The sequence below is a fragment of the Talpa europaea genome, assembly GCF_964194135.1.
Source record: "Talpa europaea genome assembly, chromosome: 7".
Classification (NCBI taxonomy): domain Eukaryota; kingdom Metazoa; phylum Chordata; class Mammalia; order Eulipotyphla; family Talpidae; genus Talpa; species Talpa europaea.
The window spans coordinates 81428137-81451222 of NC_140074.1; the positions used below are offsets into that span (position 1 = coordinate 81428137).

At 35.4% G+C, this 23086-nt stretch overlaps 1 protein-coding gene across 6 annotated transcripts in view; it reads right to left on the bottom strand.

Moving 5' to 3' along the window:
* Nucleotides 1-1105: 1105 nt before the first annotated feature.
* Nucleotides 1106-23086, bottom strand: part of RHOT1 (ras homolog family member T1) — a gene marked incomplete at both ends in the record, with an annotated part of 57934 nt that continues 35953 nt past the window's right edge. Inside the window, 9 exons of one of the 6 annotated variants that reach the window (XM_084236805.1) lie at nt 1106-1223; nt 2598-2741; nt 11984-12106; nt 13756-13851; nt 14890-15092; nt 16766-16885; nt 17587-17670; nt 18376-18506; nt 20949-21049. In XM_084236805.1, coding sequence (XP_084092931.1) covers nt 1106-1223; nt 2598-2741; nt 11984-12106; nt 13756-13851; nt 14890-15092; nt 16766-16885; nt 17587-17670; nt 18376-18506; nt 20949-21049 — 1120 coding nt within the window. The remainder of the gene's footprint in view (nt 1224-2597; nt 2742-11983; nt 12107-13755; nt 13852-14889; nt 15093-16765; nt 16886-17586; nt 17671-18375; nt 18507-20948; nt 21050-23086) is intronic. The other 5 variants (XM_084236806.1, XM_084236807.1, XM_084236808.1 and 2 more) reach the window with 5 other exon arrangements.

The following is a 23086-nucleotide window of genomic DNA, read 5'->3' on the forward strand; positions in this document are numbered from 1 at the left end:
ATACAAATCGTACTTGTCTTCTCTCCTAATAAGTACTATTATATTTTTAGACAAAAAATAATTTACAAGGTAAAAAATGATAGAAACCAGAGAATTTCATTCACATCAATACAGAAATATTTACTTTGTAAGACAAAAAAACTCAAGATCACAGTACACAGCAGTTATTTATTTAAATACTTGAAAAGGTTGATGATGGAAAAAATAGGTATATCATGAGTTTATAATTATTAGATTTATTTTACCATTAAAAAAAGTGCTGCTTCTAGGTTATCCTAGGCAGATATAGAATACTTCATGACACATGCATTTATTGTAATAGACTATAATAGACACAGTCATTATAGAATGATTTACACTTTGGGAAGAATTTCAATAGTAGTAATGGTGACAGTTTATTTAAACATTGATAATATACAAATTATTTTTCTCATTTGATTGAAAGGGCTATAAAATTCAACATATTGACAAAGGAAGCAACATAATCTCATAGGTAATGCCTCTGCTAGTTGTCTTTAGCTTATTGCTCCCTTAAAAGAGAGCCTCACACTCAGCTATACAATGGCTTAAAGGCTGGCCTACCATAAATGACTGAAAGAAAGTTGTGTTGGTAAGCTGACACTCATTTGTTTTTAAAAACGGAGAGAAAATGGCAAATTGTGCCTCACATACTTAACCCAAAGGATCATTCTGAGTAAATGTGAAATAAATAAGTGATCCATGAGTAAATACAATCTCTGAGCTGACTTAAACCTAGGAGAGTGAGCCAACTGAGCACTAACAATACCATGTAGAAACGTCTAGAAACATTTCTAGAACTCAGTTTGGGAGACCAGATCTTGCCTGAATATGTACATTATTTACAAAATGTTCCCTTTTGGCCTCTGAAATTTAGCCATTTTAGTTTGGCTGTTAAGCTGTTTTCTTTCCATATGCTAGCCAATACTGCAGTTATAACTATCATTAAAATACTCTTATGCATGAATTACAAATATTAATAAAGTAACTCTGCATGTATAAATATCTCAATATTTCTAGCAGAATTTAAAGCATTCAGAATGTACATAAAAGTATTTGTTTTTTGGTAGGGCCAGTGGTTTTTTAATCATCGCTGTTTCAATAATGCTTTGTACATAGCAAAGCCCAAAACTGCAAAAACAGTAGCACCAAAACTTGCTCGAAGCCAAAACGTGGAGCTCTTGAGGTCAGCTTGTGTCACGTGCCTGTAGTCAGAAAATATAATTAATGTTTAAAACATGATTTGTATGAAAATACCAGTTACATAACAGTCTACTTTTAGGGAAGTATTAGCACACTTGTCAGGCTAATTGCATACAGAAATGTTACTAAAAACCATCAGTATACACTGCTTAATCATTAGCTTCAGATATAATGCAGACATTAATAAAGATAAATGTCTTTACGATTAGCTAGTATTTGGGAGTAAACAACCTTTAAAATTTTATGCATTTTCTTCATATGGGAAGTAGAGACAAATCAACCTACCACTTTTAAATACCACCACTGTCCTTCAAAATGAGAAGTAAGACTGAGATCTCCCAATTTTGAGAGTCAATATCATGGAAATTAATGTACAATCTCCTGTCTCCAGGAACTGAAAGCTATCTTGTAAGCAGTTAAGTGACAAGTGACAATACTTTTCCAAGAGCAACGCTTAAAGTCAACTTTGAAAATACTGAGTCCCATAAAAATTTACCAAAAAAAGCCCAAAGGGATAGGGGAAGATTTACCAAGTTTGTATTAATTGGTTACTGCTGATCAAGGAAAGAAACAAAATGAAAAAACGAACCTTGGTGTTAGTCAGACAAGCAGTGACAATGGTATCAACTAAAGGATATAATGGAACATGACGGACTGGAAGGTAAATGACATAAAGAAGCTGTATTATGCATGACAAGAACAGGGACAGCCTGTACCACAAACTGAGTTTGTGAGCATGCTCAGTTAATAACACTGCTAAGCACCCTCAAGAGTCTCAAGTATGACAGCTTACCATGAAGAGGATAAAGCTTTAAAGCAAAGATTGGAACATTTTACTCAAGTGTCACTGAAGTTTTAGTTAAGTGAACACAATTGAAGTGATACAGAAAACTTACAGAATTCATAGCTTACAGAGAATATTTTAGGACTTAAGTTAAACAAACAGATCTGGAGCAAGTTAGACATCATTAAAACACCAAGACACTGACATATGCAAAAGAGTTAAGAGCCAAGAATGTAAACTGTACAAAACTGCTTTGCCTCAGTAATAGTCAATGAGTGAACAGTCAGATTAGTTATCAGAAAATGCAATCTGTACATTCCCTAAAGCCAGAGTGCTCCATGCTTATCACTATGTCCAAACAACACACAGCACTCCGAATCCTTATCTTTCCCAGTTCTTTTTTTAATCACTCCTTACATAATTATTATTTTACAAAGCAAAGTGATAATACAGGTTCATTCCACTTTGTGAGTTAGTGCTTCCAACAAGCAATTTTATTTTTTTTAGAGTTAGGGGAGAGAATATGTGGCTTTAGTTTTTCCAACTGGAAAAACTCCAACAAAGTCAACCCACTAGTTGTGGGGAATGTTACCTGGCTTCAAGAAAAAGTGGACCATGGGATGACTCCATGAAGATGGAATCTTCTACAGAGCTGACGGCGTGCACCTGGTGAGTAATACTGCCTTCGTCGTCTGCTAACAGCATGGCACCCCACTCAGCTAACCGGGCTCTTAACCTTTTATACACATGCACACAGTTTGCAGTTCACAGCAGAGCTCACAAAAAGAAGGGAACTGAAAATAACATCTCTCAATTAAATATCCCACATATAATTTATGAGTTGCTACCCTATATGATGCACCTCATGCTTTCTTTATTTAAAACAAATATATTCTATACCAAATTGCCAAACTTAAAAAATCTATCTGTATATACTCTTAAGCCACATGTGCCAGGCAAGGAAACCTAAGACTGCTACAAAAATTCTCTATATATCCCGCAGAGGCTGGTCTTGGTATATCCAAAACACTAACAGAAGCCCTTGAAAGCAAAACCATAACAGTACTTGACAGTATGTGGTGACCATAGGAGGCTAACAATTATTAGTCATGAAGTTTACAGATGCTTCTAATTTAAAACTACTAAAAACTACAATATACATCTGTGAAAAATTGAAGCCAACATCCCAAACTCATAAAGTGTCATGGACATATGTTGAGAGTTTTCAAGTTTACAACTCCAAGTCATTAGAAATGTATATAATTAAAGTGCCAACACAGGCTAAAAGTACATTAGAGCTTTTGCTTCGATTTTAGTCTGTTTCATGCATCTTCACTGATGGAGAATACATTTTTTTTTTTTTTTTTTTACATTTTAGTTTTCCAATGGGGAAAAATGGTTATGGTTAAAGCTAGCTGTAACCATATTAAAATCAGTCAAAACTATTTTGCATATTCTTCAGCCATGGAATCTTCCACATAGCTCCCTTTGTTATATTTTAAGAAAGTCCCACCATTCATGAAATGCGTTCTGGCTGACTCTATTGCTTAGTTTTCTTTTACATTTTAAGTTATTAACTGTTTTCCCCAAGCTATAGCCTTCAATAGGTAAAACAGTTCATATTTATGAGAAACAACATGCTCAAAATATAGCTAATTAAAAACATGGTAACTATTAACTCAAAATTTATTTCAATGGCTCCATTAGTGTTACAGGTTGTTTAAGACACTTTTTTTTTTTTTTTTGGTGGAAACTATTTAGAGAACTATTTTATGCTTTGACCATGTTCATTTAAAAAGCTGCACTAACCAGACTCTATTTAAAAAAAAGAGAATGCATTTATAATGGTTGGCACATTCATCCATCATTGCTTTGTTAGCTCACAACACCTAAACAGCGAGTAAGTGCAATATTAATTGTATTCCCTGAGTATTAAGAACTGAGCCATGTTTGTCACTTCAGGTCTCAAGAAGGAGCAGACTAACAGTCTCATAAAGCCGCTTCTGAACTCATTTCTAAACTCAAGCAAAATAATTATTTTACAAATTCAAAAGTGTATTTTTCAAACTGACTCATAAAATATCATTTCAGAATAAATTATAATCTTATTTCATACTTTTTCTCCTTAAAGTTTTTCTTTTGACTATTAAGGTAGTATATGCACACTAAGATGTGGAAAATAAAGAAAAACAGGAAGAAAAAAAATCACCTACAGTCCTATCACATAAGGTAACTAATTAAAAATGTGGTTCTTGTCTTTTAGACAAGGCTATCTCTAGTGCTGACTATAACTAAAGTGATGAATATCTTTCTGTATTATATAAGACTTTTCTCTATATTTAAGATAGTTTTTCAAAGATAGAGAATTTTATGGTGTTGTATGTGTGTGTGTGTATGCATGTATAAAGGTTCTATTTATTTATTTATTTTAAGATTTATTTATGCATACAAGAACTGGGGTACAGGCCAGAGGTACAGGGGGTGAGAGGATTCACCAGAGACAGAACAGGCTTATGTACTGAAATACACTGCTGAGGGGAGCAGTAGGCAAGACAGGAGAGGTCTGCTACACCATGTGGGTCAGCTCCCTGGTCAGGGATTGAACTCGTGCTTTAGTGGTTGCTGCAGTGGCTGCTGCAGTGCCTGCGGATAGCTTCATAGTGCTGTCTTAACCCCTGCGCCACCAGGGAGGCCCTAAAGGTTCTTTTTAAAAATATAAACTGCTATACTAGAAACACATTTTCTTATCTATGTGGATTAAAACAGTTTAGCTCAGCAGTATTCTTTTGAGAACATAAGAAATAATGACTAAATGCTGAAATATAACCTTAATTAATCATTTGAAGCTTGTCAGTGCTTTTACATTCTTAGGGAGAAAATTCATGAGTGTGGGATACCGGCTTTTTGGCTTAAAAAGTACTGAGGGCCCATATATCTATCAGATGACAAGTGCTTCTTGATATAGGTGGAAGTTGAACAACATGTTTGGACTTGAGTCTTATTAAGGCTGCTACTTAATAAGGTAAAAATAAGAAATGTCCCCAAATTCAGGCAATAAAAAGTTAAATTAACAGCTACTTGTGTAAACAATCATGCAAGGTCTGTAACAGGGCCTTTAACAAAATTCCTATGTATCTCTGCACAGAATGCCTTAAAGAAGGCATTCTAGGAAGGTTTTGATTAACTCTGCAATTTATGATGACTCTAAAAAAAATGAACTAAAATCTTTTTATGTATTCAGTGTATTTACCCAATAATCAATAAAGGAAATATCACCAAATACAATATTTAGAAACATAAAATAATCAAATTCTAAAGGACTCACTGAAATTCTAGTTAATCCGAAATAGGGTATTTTTAATACTACTGTTCATAACCTGTATAGGGCTTTATAGCAGGGATAAATTAATTATACTACAGAGACCTAAAAGTTTGTAAATATTAGGATTTGAGAAAGGGGGAGAATTCAGAAATGTCCAAGTATCAATTAACCTTGGCTTAAATTACAGCCTATTATACAAAGGAAAGATAAGTTCAGTAGAACATAATCAAAAGCAGCAAAGCTAAGAGACTGTAGGAAAAGTAGTTCCACTCAATTCAATTACTCCTCTTGTAAAACTTCTTTGAAACAAATTTGAAATTCCTATTTTTTTCATTCTTCTCATTTCACCATTTTATCCTTTCCAAACACCTCACAGGTATACAAAGTTATGAATATGAATGCTTATAGCTTTATAATTCTATCCATATATGTATTTCGGATATAAATTTTTACGTTAATATTTTGAAATAGCCTATTTAACTATAATAAAATACTTAAAGTTACTAGTGTTCATATCACATATAGCTTTTTCCTATTTGCAAACATAGATCTAAGGTTGAAAATTAAACTGAGGTCATCAAAATTGTATTTAAGTTTTCTGTTTAAAAATATTCTACTTTGGGGCCTCCCCTGGTGGCGCAGTGGTGGAGCGCTGGGCTGCGAAGCTGCCTGCAGCCTCTGCAGCGCTGGTTCGATCCCTGGCCAACAGCGAGGGTCCCACATGGCGTGCAGACCTCTCCTGCCGCCCACTGCTCCCCTCAGCAGTGTACTTCGGTCCTTCTGCCTGTTCTGCTCCCCGCTCTGGCTCTGGTGAATTCTCTCACCCTCCCTGGCGTCTGACTGTACCCAGTGCTTGTATAAATAAATAAATCTTAAAAAAAAAATTTACTTTGTCTTCTAAACCTCCCTGCTTTCATCCTTTCAATATTTCTGCCTGGTGAAGTATTTTAAAATATTATTTTTAATAATAATGCTGTTACTGCTAACAATTTTAATAATGGCAATTCTATTTGACCTAGTAAGTAGGGAATATTTTAGTAAAATATTGCTCAAAATAGGTTAAGAAATCAAAACATAGTGTCCAACAAAGATGAATGCAAAACAAATCATAAGAACACTGTTAACTGAGCATGCCTAAATAGGACATACTTTGGAAAAGGACAAAGGTGTGTATTAATGTCACCAAGTTTCATCAAACATTAAAAGAATCAAAACTTAGATGATGGCAGATACATGGGAAATACTCCATTATCCATATGTTAGGACTAATACTTAAGGAATAGAATAGACAAATTCCACCTTGTTGTGTTCTTCAATATACTAACCAAAACATTTTTAAATTATAATCAGCTTAATGAAAATGTATAACACAAGCTCTTGTGTAATTTTAAGTATATTACTATGTATTTAAACTCAAAGAAAAGCCTTATAAGGACCTTCAGTCAAACAAACACAAGTTTCATATGAAATGAAACAAAGGATGAACTTCCTCTGACACAGTACTTAACTAATACATAATATCCTATGAATATGTAGAATTCTTACAGGATCTCTATAATAATAAGACATCTGGGAAACTATCCTTTTTGTAAGGCAAGCCTATGAAAAAGCAGTTCATTTTGGTCTGACAATGATAAAATCCTCCCTCAAGGATTTTATTAAGTATATTAAAAAAAGCAACATGATTTTAAACTATATAAAAGAGGATTTTATGTGATCTATTAAGGCTAAATGAGTGAATGAAGTTAAGTCATTAACAAATGACTAAAAGAAACATCACATACAACCAATGTAAAAAAAACATAAAAATAGTGTAAAAAAAAAAAACAATGGCTCTGTGATTGTCCACCATATATTTGGGTCCCTATAAATACTCAATATGAACCATGCTAAAGTAAAATGCTGCACCAACTTAAGAAGCAACACAGTTTATATGTCTTATGCTAATAATAAAATAGGATGAAAGAAATCCTAAAATCAAATTATTTACATCAAAGAAAATCACACCAAAATAATAAAATTGTAAAATAAATAACTGGTTAAATTATAGGTTAGGAGAAGTGGGAAGATTATACACAGAAATCTAGATGGGAAGGGATTTAGAGGAATTTAAAAAAATGACTAAGGGCCACAGATAAACAAATGAAAATGAACAACTGAAGGAAAGGACAAATTTCATACCACACTACAGTATTACAGCATCCTTATGCAAAGAAAGTGTGTTTTGAAGTGAGAAATTTAAGTATTTAATAAAAATCCTGGGTAGTTCAAACCAACAATCAAGCTCACTCCTCTCTAATCATTTTAACACTTCCAGATTTAAACAGATACTTAAAATTTAAAATATAATCATGTGGCATTTTTTCCCGAGTACCACTACACTATTTCATTACATTATCTGAAATCAAAGTAACCCCCCAAGTTAAAGTCATCTGATCACAAGTTAATCATCTTCCAAATGTATTTAAATTAAAATAGTAACTTGTAAATTATTCTAAAGAAAAACAAAAACTGTCCAGATCAGAAGAGTGAGATCATAATTACCAAAGAACAGTGTTACATGTCAGATATGTAAGTCTATTATGTTGAAATCTATATACATTCAATTGGAAAGAAAAAAATTTATCACTACTTTTTACTTCAAACATATAGTGTCTGTAAATAAACTTAAAAAAGACATCTTTTCTGGTTAAAAACAGATAGTTAAGGAGAAGGACCTTTTCAAAAATGAAATATGTTGAAACTGTCTTATTACAAATTAATTCACTAGGCTTCCATCCTCTTATGATCATAAATTATAGTACTTTTTGAGCATGAGGGACTAAGGTTACTGAGAATATAGCCAACATTTAAAAAAAATTAACAACATAATACATAGAAAGACACTTAATGGACGATCTACATCCATTTCATCTTATTTTGCCCCAGTTAACTGGAGGATGCTACCTAAAGCAGGTACTTAAATCAAGGAATTGAATGAATACATCAAAGTAAGGGGTATAATGAGCAAAGGGGAGAATGTAGCCTCAAACCAGAATTACTTCTGGAAGTAATTTCAATTTCTTTGACCAAAAGTTTTACAAGCACACTAAACAATGCACTAATTTGAGACCAACATACACGTATCAATGTTTGTATATTAATTTCTTTGCAGACACTTAATGAAGCTTTTTGCTTAAATAAAAAATTTAAAACTGCTCTTTCACAGTTCTAAATCAAATACCAGGCAGATTTCTAAAAACATCAGATATAGTGCTGAGTGAGACTCCTCTCTTACTAAACTAGAGTGAAAATTCTCAAATGACTTTTGCTAAACCAATTCCTTTTCTACTTATATAACCTTAAGATATAGCTGCAGTGACCAGCCACCAACGGTGCCAAAACCTGAGAAAGAGTAAGGAAAGGTGATTCCATTCTTGCCTGTTACCCTGTAACTTTTATAAATTTTTCATGAGGAGTAAATTTGGGAGTAGGGGATAAATAAAAGATATTTTCATTCCTTATATTTCCCCACACCTGCATTTTCACAACTCTAGGCTGTGAGGTTGCAAACTAGTAGCCTGTAAACACACTATTTATTCTGATTAGATTAAAATGTAAAATTATTTAAATTTAATTGCCATTATTTAAATAACAGGAAATTTCGTATAAAACCAATGAATTCTAGTGGCTCATCAACCGGAAGACATGGCTATACCAGGCCTGGACAACAAATGGCCAGAGCTGAATGGTGGCTGTTTCTTTAAGCCGGGCCAGTCAGAATCCCTTCTTATTTTTTATCTGGTCACCCTCATTCTTCCAGATCCCATAGGCACTTAGGCTTTAGGCTCCTACACCCACCTCTCTGATCTATATCCTTTTATAAGCTAGAAGAAACTTCATCAGAAATTCCTCTATTTCCACTGTACTTCTTTAAAATAAATTATTAAAATACTAACAGGAAAGAGGAAGAAGCTCTTTGAAAGGCACATTGGTTTTCCTCATCTTTTTCATTCTTTCCACTCTTGATTACCAGATGTCAGTGATGTATGCTGACATTACCATTAAATTACTTCAAGCTTATACATATGATAACATGTAGTAATTTCTCTTCAAGGATTATTGTACAGACTAATTTACTATGAGTGAGCACGGAGCAACTAAACCAACCTAAGAATAAAACTGTCACTAAAGATACAGACAATTTATGGATAATCAAGAGCTTTCAGAATAAATAAAACTGATGGTTTATAATAAGCAATATTAGTAGCCAAGGCAGATTCACTATGAATAAGATATCAAATAGATGTCACTTCCTATTTAGATAAAATTATTATGTTGGTAGAACAGAGGAATGTGGCAGAAGTTATGTACTGATTTCAAAAAGCCCTCCATGAAATCTCCTGTAAGATAAGAAAATATGGGCTGTGTAATAAAATATTTTTAATTGACAGAATAATCTTTCTTGAAGAATTCTGAACCTGTGTCACTGGGAAAGAGTTCTCTAGTGGATTATGAAGGGCTTACTCACTTTATTTAGCGTTTTCTAATTTCAGGGAAATTAACGTTTTTTTAATCAATAACTTGAAAGATAAAGACCTATCTACCAAATTTGCAAGTAACACTGTGCTGAAAGAGATACCAATGGGACAAATGACAGAAATAATGTTTGAAATGACTGAGCTAGAACAAATGGATCAAAAGGAAGAATATGACAATTGAAAAAGATACATAAGTATTTGTATTAAAGAGTCAACTAAACTGTCAAATACATAACTAGAGAGAAGGGGTCACTGCCTTAACAGACTGCAAATAAAAAATATCTGATTTTAATTAACCCCAAGATTAATATGCATCATTAGTGGAGTGGGCTGCTAAAAAGTTTACATGCTGTGGGCAGGTGCTGCCCTAACTGTGGAACATGACAGCCCACTGTGCTGGACTAGTCAGATCACACCTGGGAGCACTGTTCTCCATTCTCAGTGGTACCTTTAAAGAGGTACTCTGAAACCCTAAGGGGCTAACAGATGAGGACAACCAGGAAAGGTGAGGTTACTAAACCATCTAATTTAAGAACAGGCTGAAAGAAATGGGGATGTTCTACCTGGAGAAGAGAAAATTAGGGAAGACATGATGGCCGTCTTCAAATGTCTGAAGGATTGCTATGTTGAAGAGGGAGTAGAATAGTCGTGTGTTGTTCTAAAGGGCAGAACTAAAACTAAAGGAGAGAAAGTTATAGGGAAATCATTTTAGTTAAAAAATAATAAAAAGCAAGAGCAAAAACCCTCTCCAATGAGGAAAGTCATGAGCAGATAAACAGCACTTTCAGGAAGGCTTGCAGGAAGGCATTCTAATGGGAGGTTAGCAGGCTGAATTCCAGGATCTCACCCAGCTCTAACATTTCCAATACCAAAGCTCCTAAATCTTGTTTAGTTTAAACTAGTCTTGCACTTTCTCAGGCAGTCATCATGAGAATATCTGTCTGTGTTCCTGTTTTATAAAATGTCGGTCAAAGAATAGAGGTAGAACTTTACCACCAAGTGAGTATGGTGATTCCTTCAAAGCAGTCATCTTAAATGTCTGCATTCTTATTCCAGAGCATGGTGCTCAAAACATCACTGAAACTCTTCTGGAATGCCTTCAAAGTTTCTGATTCACCTAAGAGTCTCATTTTTTTATAGCGTTCTCTACTATATTTCTGGTAAACATAAAATATCCTACTCACTTGGTAGTCTGCACCTCACCCTTGGAGACAGACCAATAGCAAGCCAAATAACTGACCCAGCTGTACTCAAAATTTATTACAGAACCTGATCATTTGTCTTAATCAAGCTCAGCTTCCACTGACATCTGAATGATTTAAAAAACCCAATTCATCCTTAGACACATTGAATTTTACATTAAATCAAGTGCTCACAAAATATAAAATCAATTTGAACAAAGGAAACATGACCAGAATAAGAACATAACCTTCCGAGTTCATTGTTTTGAGGGTTTTTTTTTTTGTTTTGTTTTTCTTTCTTTTTTAGAAAAACCTACTACTTTCTAGAGATATTTCATGTTTTGGACTCTATTATAAAGACCTCAAAAACTAGAACAACAGATCTTTTCTTTTATGTATTTCTTTAAGTCCTTAAAGGTAGCTGTTATACTCATTTCTAGAAACCATGTTCCTTCAAAAAACATTCCAGGTACTTAAAAATAAAAGTAAATCATGATTAGAAGGGGATTCCAATAATACAGGAACATTTCAAACCCAAAATATTGCTCACATCAATATGGTTTCCATAAGTTGATTTAAATGTAAGTTGAGTACTACATAACATTTGGGATCAATGTCTTTTCCTTACTATATGACAAATCCTTGTTTATTTCTATAACTCAGCCAAAAGATTTTAATCTTCCTAACACATACTATTCTCTAAAATGAGGTACTTCAACTTCCTTAAGGAAAAAGATCCAAAATGTTATTTTATAGTTCCCTAAATATATCTATTAAATTTAAAAACTCTAGGATGATTCCAAAACTAAACACTGTCACCATAGTGAGAATTTTAGTGGAAGTTAGTTGGGTATTGGTCAGCTTGTTGTCTTTATAGTATCTGTATAATAGTTATCCACTTTTTTCTTTTGTATTTTAACAGAATGCCTGGTACCCAGTAAATAAAGTTAAGAACCTGTTAAGAACTGCAGTGAAGATTTTGTTCTTTACAGATTGCAGCAAGTCTGAGTTGAGGAAGTTCTGACAGATGCAAAATGTACACCTGTTGCAGGTGCACATACAGCGTAACCGGGCATGGCTGCGAAAACACACAGAAGGACAGGTGTTGAGTTCTTACTTACAAATATGGCACAAGTCAGGGTGTGCCAACTTAAAAAAAAAGATTTAGGCATAAGCAACACTAAGGAAAAGGATAGTGTGGGGCATGCTAAAGTTGTGCAGAATTCCACATTTACCAAAAATGTAATAAAAAGCAATAGCTCCCTCCTCCCTCCCTATAGAAAATCTAAGGAAAATTAGCTAACGCTTTTGCTTTTTTTTTTTTTTTTTGGAGGGGGGATGGAATTATCATCACAAGAGTTTTAGTGGAATAAATATGCACAGCAATAGATGGCACCCTCATCTAAATTAATAAAAAAGAAAAACTGAGTAAGCCATAGCACCCATCAAAAGGACAAAGTTTACTAGCATTTAAATGCCATTCCCTCCTCCTCCCTCAGCACACACACATGCCTGAAAACCAGGAAGGAGAAGAGTGACAAATACACAAAAGAATAAAAGACGAGTATATTCAACCCTGAGAAGATATGAACAACATCGTCTTTAATTCATCAAGCACCCTGGCTCCCAAAGGAAATCAAAGTGCTTCATAAATTTCCACTGGAACAAAATACAATTTTATCTGCTACTAAAACACAGCAGCTAAGTATGATTGTATGGAAGCTCTGGGTAAGGACGTAAAAATCATCAACAATGGATCCAATTGATATCAGGTAAGAAATTTAGGGAGGCTTTCTGACTCCTTTCTGGTTGAGTGGAGTTGTTCTAGTTGTTAAAGACACATGGGGCCACCCACCTCACCTTCACCCTAACAACAAAAATAGGGGGTCTCCAATGACTGCTCAGTGGTCAGAGCCACTCAGATATACAAAGCCATCACACCACCCCTGAAGAGCTACTAGCGCAGAACCAACTCAGAAGGGCGCCACCTGATGAATCAATGCCATCACTTCCTTTAACACCTGAACATTTTTTTAGAGGCTTCTCAAAGAAGTGACCCAATCTGACTTGGCTTAGCTTGTGAGATCTGGTGACACCACAGCATAAGGTGACATGGTTGTGGAGATTAGCAGCATACCAATAAGGCCTAATTCCCAACATGAAGAAAAACAAGGATTAATTTTTTTAAAAAACTCATCATATTGGCTCAAGACATTCCTTTTTTAAAACTTGACTTGTGATAAACATATCACATAAGTCACTGCAGCTGTCATACTGGAATCCATCTGTTATTTTATAAATTGAACCTGACTCTTCAACATACACAGGCTCCACCCACCAAAAAGGAGGGATGCAAAGTATGCTTAGCAACAGGGAGATGCTTCATGAGAAGTAGTTTGGGATTGACTATATAAACAAGTGTCCATGTATGTACATTTATCATATACACACACACACATATACACACACACAAGAATTGCAGTACAGCGTTTTAAAGGTGCAAATCTAAAACACAATTGCCATTATTTATAAAATTAAAACAGTACATTCACATAATAAAAAAACCAAAAACAAAAACCATAATATACAGTTAGGCAGTAAGCCTGACCAAGCAGTGCGTTTCTGGATAATTATGAAATATTAATTATGGCAAGAGAGGAGATTTGGTTATCCTGTAAGAAAATGTCAACAAATTCCCACAGAAGTCATAAAGAAAAAGTAACTTACAAAGCAGTTTTTAGAAAGACCCAGATTTTTCTCAAATTCTCTATTCTATCAGTGTTGCCCATGTCTCGGGAGAGTCTGTCTCTGTAATGATCCTCTCTGTAGATAACATACATGAGAGTTTTAAAGCAAAGGTAAAACATAAATATGGTTTTGCTTATCTTATTGTAATAGGAATGACTTCTCTTCTAATAAAAACAGGATTTCAAGGGTGTGCTGCATTTTAAAAAAAAAGTATGTCAATGGAATAGCAGTAAAATTAGCTCTGACTTGAAAAACCTGTACAAATTAATACTTTTCTGAAAAACCTCAATTTATAGCAATGTCTATTACTATTTTATATTGTAGTTTTCATAATAAAAATAATTTATAGACTAACCTGATAACATAATAAACTATAAAGTTCTAAGAAACGCACTGCCTGAAAAACTACCTTGTTACGAAACAGCATTTATACAAACATAGTATTTGAGAATGCCATTAAGAACCATGCAATTTTAAGGCAGTTAATACACTATGAATATATCCACAGTTATGTGCTTGTGCAAATGTATGTGTAGATATATAATAAATGTACATAAAATTGTGGTTCATAACACTTAATGTAAAACATTTACATAGTAGGAATTCCAATTACATCTACCTTTTAAAGAACTTAAAGACATTATATGCAGAACTCAAAATACCTATATTTAAATGTCAATTAAATAAAAGGTTTTAGAATCCTTCACATATTCAAGGTCGATTAATCAACCAAAAAATTGTTAAAATGAACTTTTTGTTCATATGGAAATGCCCTGTAAGTATGAAATAACATGATGCCAATCCCATTTTATTGCGGCAAGACTATTTTTTTAATGCTGGGTGAGGGGCTGAGTTCCTTTGTACTAGTCTCATTAAGACAGTTATAACCTGCTCAAAAAAATACCAATATTGTCAGAAGCACTGTTTAAATAATTTCTTTCTATCACCCAACCAAACTTGTATCAGCTCAAATTTGCTCCTTCTCATTACAAAGTCTCTTTCTGTTGCTGAACAACTTATATGTGACAAAGATTCCACCCTCATGGCTAATAATGGCATGCAATGTGGTTATGAACCATGCAACATAAACACGATGGCAGAGCAAGTACTTACGGGTACATGGCCATTGTCGTCAATTTAACAAAGATATCTTTACTGGGTGCATCAGCAGTATTGCAAGTGAAGGCTTGTGGTGGAGGCATTTTGTGTTTCCTGCAGAAATCAGTAGGTGAAATACTATATTCTTGTTTAACTTCATGCAGGTCTGACTTTGCAGCTATGATTAAGCAAGGTATTCTGCTGTCCATAAAGTGTTGCTGTGGAATAAAAAATGAGATCATAATATGACAACAAGTTCAAATTTTATTAAACGTGCACTAAAAATTTTCTCTGGATAGGCAAAGCATCAAATTAGCTTCAAAATGCAACGGAACAAAGCAGCAAAGATTGGCGATAGTTCAGATCAGTCTCATAATGAGACAAGCATTAGTTTCCTACTTTCCTAACAATGATAATAACACAAACTGTGATTTTTCAGATTCACTACAATTTGAAAAATAATGTATTTTTCATTAAAAGACATAATACCTGAAATAAAGAGAAATCCACTTAAACTCCTCTATCCTAGCACACTATTTTTTTAAAAAAAAATATTTTTTTAAAAAAAATATTTTTTTTAAAAAAAAAATTTTACTTATGCATACAAGAACTGGGGTACAGGCCAGAGGCGTTGGGGGTGGTGAGAGGACTCACCAGAGACAGAGTAGGGAACAGAACAGGCAGACTGACTGAAATACACTGCTGAGGGGAGAAGCGGGCAGGACAGGAGAGGTCTGCCTTGCCATGTGGGTTTCTCCCTGGCAGGCTGGAGATTGAACTCATGCTGCAGATGGTGGCGCAGCGGTTGAGCGCTGGGTTGCGAAGCTGCCAGCAGCTTTTCAGTCCGGTTCGATCCCCGGCTGCTCCCTGGTCACCGGAGGGGGGTCCCACATGGCGCGCACGGACCTCTCCTGCCGCCCGCTGCTCCCTTCAGCAGTGTACTTCGGTCCTTCTGCCTGCTCTGCTCCCTGCTCGTGCTCTGGTGAATTCTCTCACCCTCCCGCGCTTCTGACTATACCCAGTGCTTGTATAAATAAATAAATAAATCTTTAAAAAAAAAAATTCTTAAAAAAAAAATACTGAATCTTCCATGTTTTCAGAATTCAAGACCTTTTTTTTTTTTTTTAAAGATTTATTTATTTATTTATTTATTTATTTATTTATATAAGCACTGGGTACAGTCAGAATCGTGGGAGGATGAGAGAATTCACCAGAGCCAGAGTGGGGAACAGAACAGGTAGACTGACGAAACACACTGATGAAGGGAGCAGCAGGTGCGGCAGGAGAGGTCTGTCACGCCATGTGGGACTCTCGCTGGCGGCCGGGGATCGAACCAGTACTGCAGAGGCTGAGGGCAGCTTCGCAGCCCAGCACTCAACCTCTGTGCCACCAGGGGAGGCCCAAGACCATTATTTTAAATGGTGGCTGGATTATTTCATCTTAATTTGGTATTTTTAGACAAATGGATTATTTACAGTCTGTTTGGTATGAAAAACAATGCTAGAATAAATTCCTTTACTTCCATTGAATCTTGTTGATAATTTCAAAGTGACTGATAACTATTCAACTCTGACTGAGACCCTTCTCTGGTTATTACTATTTTTGGTGTAACAGGCAAAATATAATCCATATATATTACTAAGAGTCAAGAAGACATTCCAGCAATGTAGAGGTTCTTAATCAAGACTGCAAATCAGTCATATGTGGAGGGAAAATATTTAAAAAAATACAGATGTCAGATGTCTACCATCTTAGAATGGGATAGGACACAAATGCATGCATCTTTAAAAGCTCCCCGAATGATTTTCTTGCATTTCCCTGGTTAGAAAAACCATTTCAATTTCATTAAACGCCATGAAATTTAAACTTAAAGACCAAAAAGAGCACAAACCTTAAAAATCCTGGCACAGTATTCAAAGGATTTGGGATTACTGACGTCATACACCAGGCACACAACATCACAAATGATCTCAGCTTCAGTTAGAAATTCCGATTCTGAGATATCATGCAACTTGTAAAATGAAAACCAGAATGAGAAACTTAAGTATAATATTGAATATAAAGTCATGATGTCTTCCTATCTAACTTTGTAATAAAAAAATACTAGTTAAGGATAACTCTTGAGACCATTTTCAGATGTAGAAAGTGTAGTTAAGCAAGTAATTTTTGATTTAGTGGATTAAAAATGGTGACTAAATTTCTACAGAAGCTAACATGTAATGATGCATATAAAAAGAAAGTCTTTACATACATTCTCTACATCTATCTTTTCAGTCACACCCTTCTCTCATTCATTTTTGTTTTTTAGATTAACACCTTTATTAACGATATTCCTCTGTGCTAAAACAGGTAAAACTTGATGCAGATTACAAACTACCTATACTACCTATATTAATTTCTAGTCAACAGAAGAGATATAATTTTTAAAACTAAGAATGGAGAAAAGAATAAAGGGGAGTTATATCTTTCATATTACTTTCTTATTGTGGTATAAAACATATAATTATGCACACAAATTTTTACTTTTTATCTATACTCATGTAATCACCACAGAGATAGAGAATTACAATTAATCCCAATCAATAAACCAAGTGAAAAAAAAAATCACATAAGTTCTATACAGAGCCATTAAATTAAACGCAACTGCTTTCAAAGAGCCATTTTAAAATGTACTAAAAATTTATAATCTTTATATGCCAGAGAAGTTCTTACCAACAAGTATTTCTCTTGTCCATATACATAAACAGTGTTTATTGCATAGTAGGATTTATGATCATCACGAATTTTCTTCTGCCTCTGAAAATAACCCAAAATCTCAATATTTACAGTAAGAAATTACAGCAACCAGTTTTCATAAGCACTTTGTGTACATAAGTGGGCATGTCATAACGAAAAGGGTATTCCTGTCTATATTATGTATTCTCTGTTGGTACAAAGAGGATACTTATTTTTTTGTTTCCGAGTTCTTAAGGTCTAAGAGAAAAGATGCATTTGCTTTGCATAAAGTGAAAGCAGTAGCTGAAAGGGAAGTAAACAATATTGCTGAAGGCATATTCCAGAGCCACCTACTGGCAATTCTCAATATACTAAAATTTGGTCTGATAAGAGGCTTGTAAGGAGCCTTTCTCCTTATGTAATAAGTCAATCTCCTTACTCAAGGCAGTAAGTGGTCAGAATTAGAGCATCAGTAATATTTGAGTATTTGAAATATTTACTGTACATTTACTTTAAGATAATATCTATATTAGGTGCTTTCAAATGTGTATTCATTTAATCCCCACCTAAACAAAGTTTAAAAAAAGGGACAAATGGTAGCTAATATCAATGAAACAAAGTCAATTCAACAGATTATTGTTATTCTTCAGATATAACAATACCTGAATAATACTCTGCTAACATACATAGATCAGAGTTCTAATAATCATAGTTGATAGCTCTGAAAAATTATGTAACTTGTGACTATAAAAATTTGTTAAAGTTCTATTTTCTGAGAACTCTCACCATTAAGTTTCTTCCAAGAAGAGCCTGAAGAACGCCACTTTTTCCACAGTTTTTCATCCCTATTACATTACATCTGAACACATTTCTTTGAGTTTGTTTTTTCTGAAGGTCTATCTTTTTATCTCTTGTTACTAAAAAAAAAAAAAAAGAAAAAAGAAAAAGAACTAATTATGCACCGCTTAGACACACTCAGCCTGTTTCACTGTTTTTACAATAGGATGGTGCTATTTATGACTTTTATGAAGTGTTTGATAAACTATATGACAAGAGATTTGTGAATTAAAGTACTAGATATAGGGCCTCCCTGGTGGCGCAGCGGTTGAGTGCCGGGTTGCGAACGTGCCCGCAGCCTCTGCAGCACCGGTTCGATCCCCGGCTGCTCCCCGGCCACCGGAGGAGGGTCCCACAAGGCGCGCAGACCTCTCCTGCCGCCCGCTGCTCCCCTCAGCAGTGTACTTCGGTCCTTCTGCCTGTTCTGCTCTCTGCTGGCTCTGGTGAATTCTCTCACCCTCCCGCGCTTCTGACTGTACCCAGTGTTTGTATAAATAATAAATAAATCTTAAAAAAAAAAAAATAAAGTACTAGATATAACACCAACAGGCCTCAGTGGAAAAGATACACTGTTGAAAGTTGGCTGTAAAGTGAGCTTCTAGGACCCAGATAACTATTTCATCTAAAAATAAGTATCATATTTTCAGGGCCTCCCCGGTGGCACAGCGGTTGAGCGCTGGGTTGCGAAGCTGCCCACAGCCTCCGCAGCGCCGGTTCGATCCCCGGCTGCTCCCCGGCCACCGGAGGAGGGTCCCACATGGCGCGCAGACCTCTCCTGCTGCCCGCTGCTCCCCTCAGCAGTGTACCTCGGTCCTTCTGCCTGCTCTGCTCCCCGCTTTGGCTCTGGTGAATTTACTCACCCTCCTGTGCTTCTGACTGTACCCAGTGCTTGTATAAATAAATAAATATATAAATCTTTTATTTATTTGTTTGTTTGTTTGTTTTTGTTTTATACATGCACTGGGTACAGTCAGAAACGCGGGAGGGTGAGAGAATTCACCAGAGCCAGAGCGGGGAGCAGAGCAGGCAGAAGGACCGATGTACACTGCTGAGGGGAGCAGCAGGCGGCAGGAGAGGTCTGCGCGCCATGTGGGACCCTCCTCCGGTGGCCGGGGAGCAGCCGGGGATCGAACCGGCGCTGCTGAGGCCGCGGGCAGCTTCGCAACCCAGCGCTCAACCGCTGCGCCACTGGGGAGGCCCAATAAATATATAAATCTTAAAAAAAAAAATAAGTAGCATATTTTCATAAGGAAAATGATAAAAGTGAATGAAAATTACAATGAATAATGAACTATTATATCCGTCTTTTGTTTTTTTTCCCTCTGTGATAAGTTGCCTTAACAAATTACAAACTAAAAGATGCTATTCTTGGATCTATAAATGGAAAAGGGATCTGTACTCTGGTGGTAAACTGGCCTTTCAAATGTAAATCAGTAAAAGATGCAGGCCAGGAGACAAAGCTGTATCAGCAGAGCAGTGGGGCATCTATCCCTTCCTGAGGTACAGAGTCCTTAAGCTGGACCCAAAGATTCGACTACAACAAACAAAGCTCACTGGAGGCATGATTTATAGTAGCAAAAAAGCTAAAAAGATGACAAAAAATACAATCATTATGGGACAATTAAATAAGTTATAGAACATCTATATAATGACACATTATTTAATATTAAAGATACACAGAAGTATACTTATTTATACAGAAGGATATCCACAATATTGTACTGTATGAAAGAACCTCAAGCTGTCTAGCAATTAGTTTCCTATTCTTTGTACATTAGTTTCTTATTATTTGAATTAAATGCTGTATAATTGATTAATAAGCACTTTAAGGGTACTTGTTCTGTGAATTTTAGATAGGCCTTCTTGCCTGAAGCTTCCTGTAAGATATGGCATTTCCCCTCACAATTAGGATGGAAGAAGCTTTTGAATCGATTGTTCCCTAATTTGTTATTCCTATACCTATGGGTTTGAAGGGGAGCACACTGCTTGGCAAGAAAGCCTGGTTACTATTACAAGATCTGCAAAAGACTTATTAATGTGGAAAATGGTTACAAAGTCAAGAAATGTACAATTAGTTCAATATCCGGATCACGTTTAACAGGCATTGTTTTATTTTTTTACATTTTGAAAAGACAGGTTTATTAAGAAAAAGAGAGCACTTGCATAGTCACAGGTGGACAGGAGAGCTGCCACTCCTATTTTGCAAAGGGAAAAGATTTGTGAAAAGAATGTAGGCATTATTTTAACATTTAAAGAAAGCTAAACTAAAGAAAGTAAAGGCTTTTAATACCCACAGTCTTTCTGACTTTCATTGGCAGGATATACTCAGGGGTAAAACAAAAGTAAACCCATACTTTCTTTTTTGATAAACAACAAAATTGAGCATCTTAACTCAAAAGGGAAATAAAAAGTGTAGACATGGAAGACTAATGAAGATGAATTTGTTTTTACTCTTTAATACATGAAACTGAAATCATAAAAAATATTTCTAATCATCAACTGAACAGTACTCAGATTTGTACCTGTAATGGCTGAAGCTTGCGACTCCTGTTCAGTCAGTATTGAATAGCCTAGATAACCCAGATACTCCAGGCACCGCTGTACATCTAAATAGGTTGTGAGTCTGGAAAAGAGAATGTCCTGAGTAAACATTTATCGAAAAAAAGTCCAAAAGTTCAAATAATTTCACAAAAAGACCCAGATCATTTTTAAAGACTTAATTTCCCAAATATCCAACTGTGGTTTTCCTCTTATACTGCCATTCTTTTTTATTTATTTATTTTTTTTTAAATAATAAATTTTATTTTTATATTCCCCCATACAATTGCAAACGCCCCATTCTGACCCCAATCCTTCCCCTCCCGCCCCCCACCCCCCAAACACTGTCTCTGGTTCATAGTTTTCTGTTGATTTTGATTTTCACTTTCTTATATTCATTTTCCTGGTCCCTTATTTAAGTTCTCTAGATTCCTGCTATGAGTGAGACCATCCGGTATTTTTCTTTTTCTTTTTGGCTTATTTCGCTGAGCATGATCCCTTCCAGCGCCATCCATGTTGCTGCAAATTGCATGTTTTTATCTTTTTTGAATGCTGAGTAATATTCCATGGTATATATGTACCACATCTTCTTGATCCTGCCATTCTTTTTTAAATTAAAATGTTTTTCTTATATCATTGTAGTCCCCATAGTTCTGCCACCGTATCACCCGTGAACCATCACCATATTCCCTTATGCTCTTCCCTCCCATTGTCTCCCCTTCCCACCCCTTCCTTTGCTGTATGCCTCAGTTCTATGACAGTTTGCTAGTTTTTTTTTTCTTTTTTTTAAATACAAGGCTTTATTTATTTATTTATTTATTTATTTATACAAGCACTGGGTATAGTCAAAAGCGCGGGAGGGTGAGAGAATTCACCAGAGCCAGAGGGGAGAGCAGAGCAGGCAGACTGACAAAGTACACTGCTGAGGGGAGCAGCGGGCATGGCAGGAGAGGTCTGTGCACCATGTGGAACCCTCGCCCAGCCGCCGGGTATTGAACTGACGCTACAGAGGCTGTGGGCAGCTTTGCAACCCAGCGTTCAACCACTGTGCCATCAGGGGAGGCCCAGACAGCTTGCTAGTTTTGACTTTTTCTTGATCTTTCATTTGGTTTCTCTATATTCTACATGTAAATGAGCCCAGCCGTTATTTATCTTTTTCCTTCTCACTAATTTCAGCTAGCATTATCATTTCCAGTTCCATCCTCATTGCCACAAATGGCATGAGTTTGTCTTTTTGATCACTGAGTAATATTCCATAGCCATCCATCTATGGGTTGTTTCCATATCTTGGCTTTTGTAAGCAGTGCTGCAATAAACATAGGAGTGGAGGTTTTTCTTTAGAATTAGTGTTTTTGTGTCCTGTGGTTATATTCCTAGGAGTGGGATCACTGGATCATCTGATAGACCCATTTTTAGTGTTCTGAGGAACCTCCAAAGCGCTTTCCATAGTGTCTGGACCTACAGTGCCACTCTTGAAGCAGAGACAAAAGGGAGAAAAATGCAATACGGTGGGAGGGAAATTCCTATATTTACTCTATCTGCCCAGAGAGAGCAAGGCCATATAGATGAGCAGTAAATGTTGGTAAAATCTAGAGCAGGAATATTGTATTATTTGCTTCTCAAGTTACATAGTGTATTGCAAACATTGGCTATTGGAGAATCTAATGACAATTAAATTTTTAAAAGTTTGCAAAAGGTGCAAAGATAATTAAAAGGTACTTGAAATTAGTTATTCTTATGATTAAAAGAACACTAGATCTTAGTGTTGAGAAAGGTAGTCTCATCAAAACCAAAGTAATTATGTCATTATGCAAGACCAGAGGATTTCCTTAGCAGACTAGATACAATGTCAATCATGTTGTAACTACATGTAGAATAAACCCCCACTAAATCTAAGAGTGTATTAAAAATGACAATACAGAAAATCTCAAAATAAGTTCTCAGTATCAAGTAAAATATGCCTCCACATATTCTGAATCACATGTAATAACAATGATTCCAACTCCTTTACTCAAAAAAGTACTAAAATTTCATTCAGTTTTGATGTAAGACTTTTTACTGTTTCCCTGTAAATCATCCAAAACTAAACACATCCCTTCCTGGCAAATTTATAGAATATCTA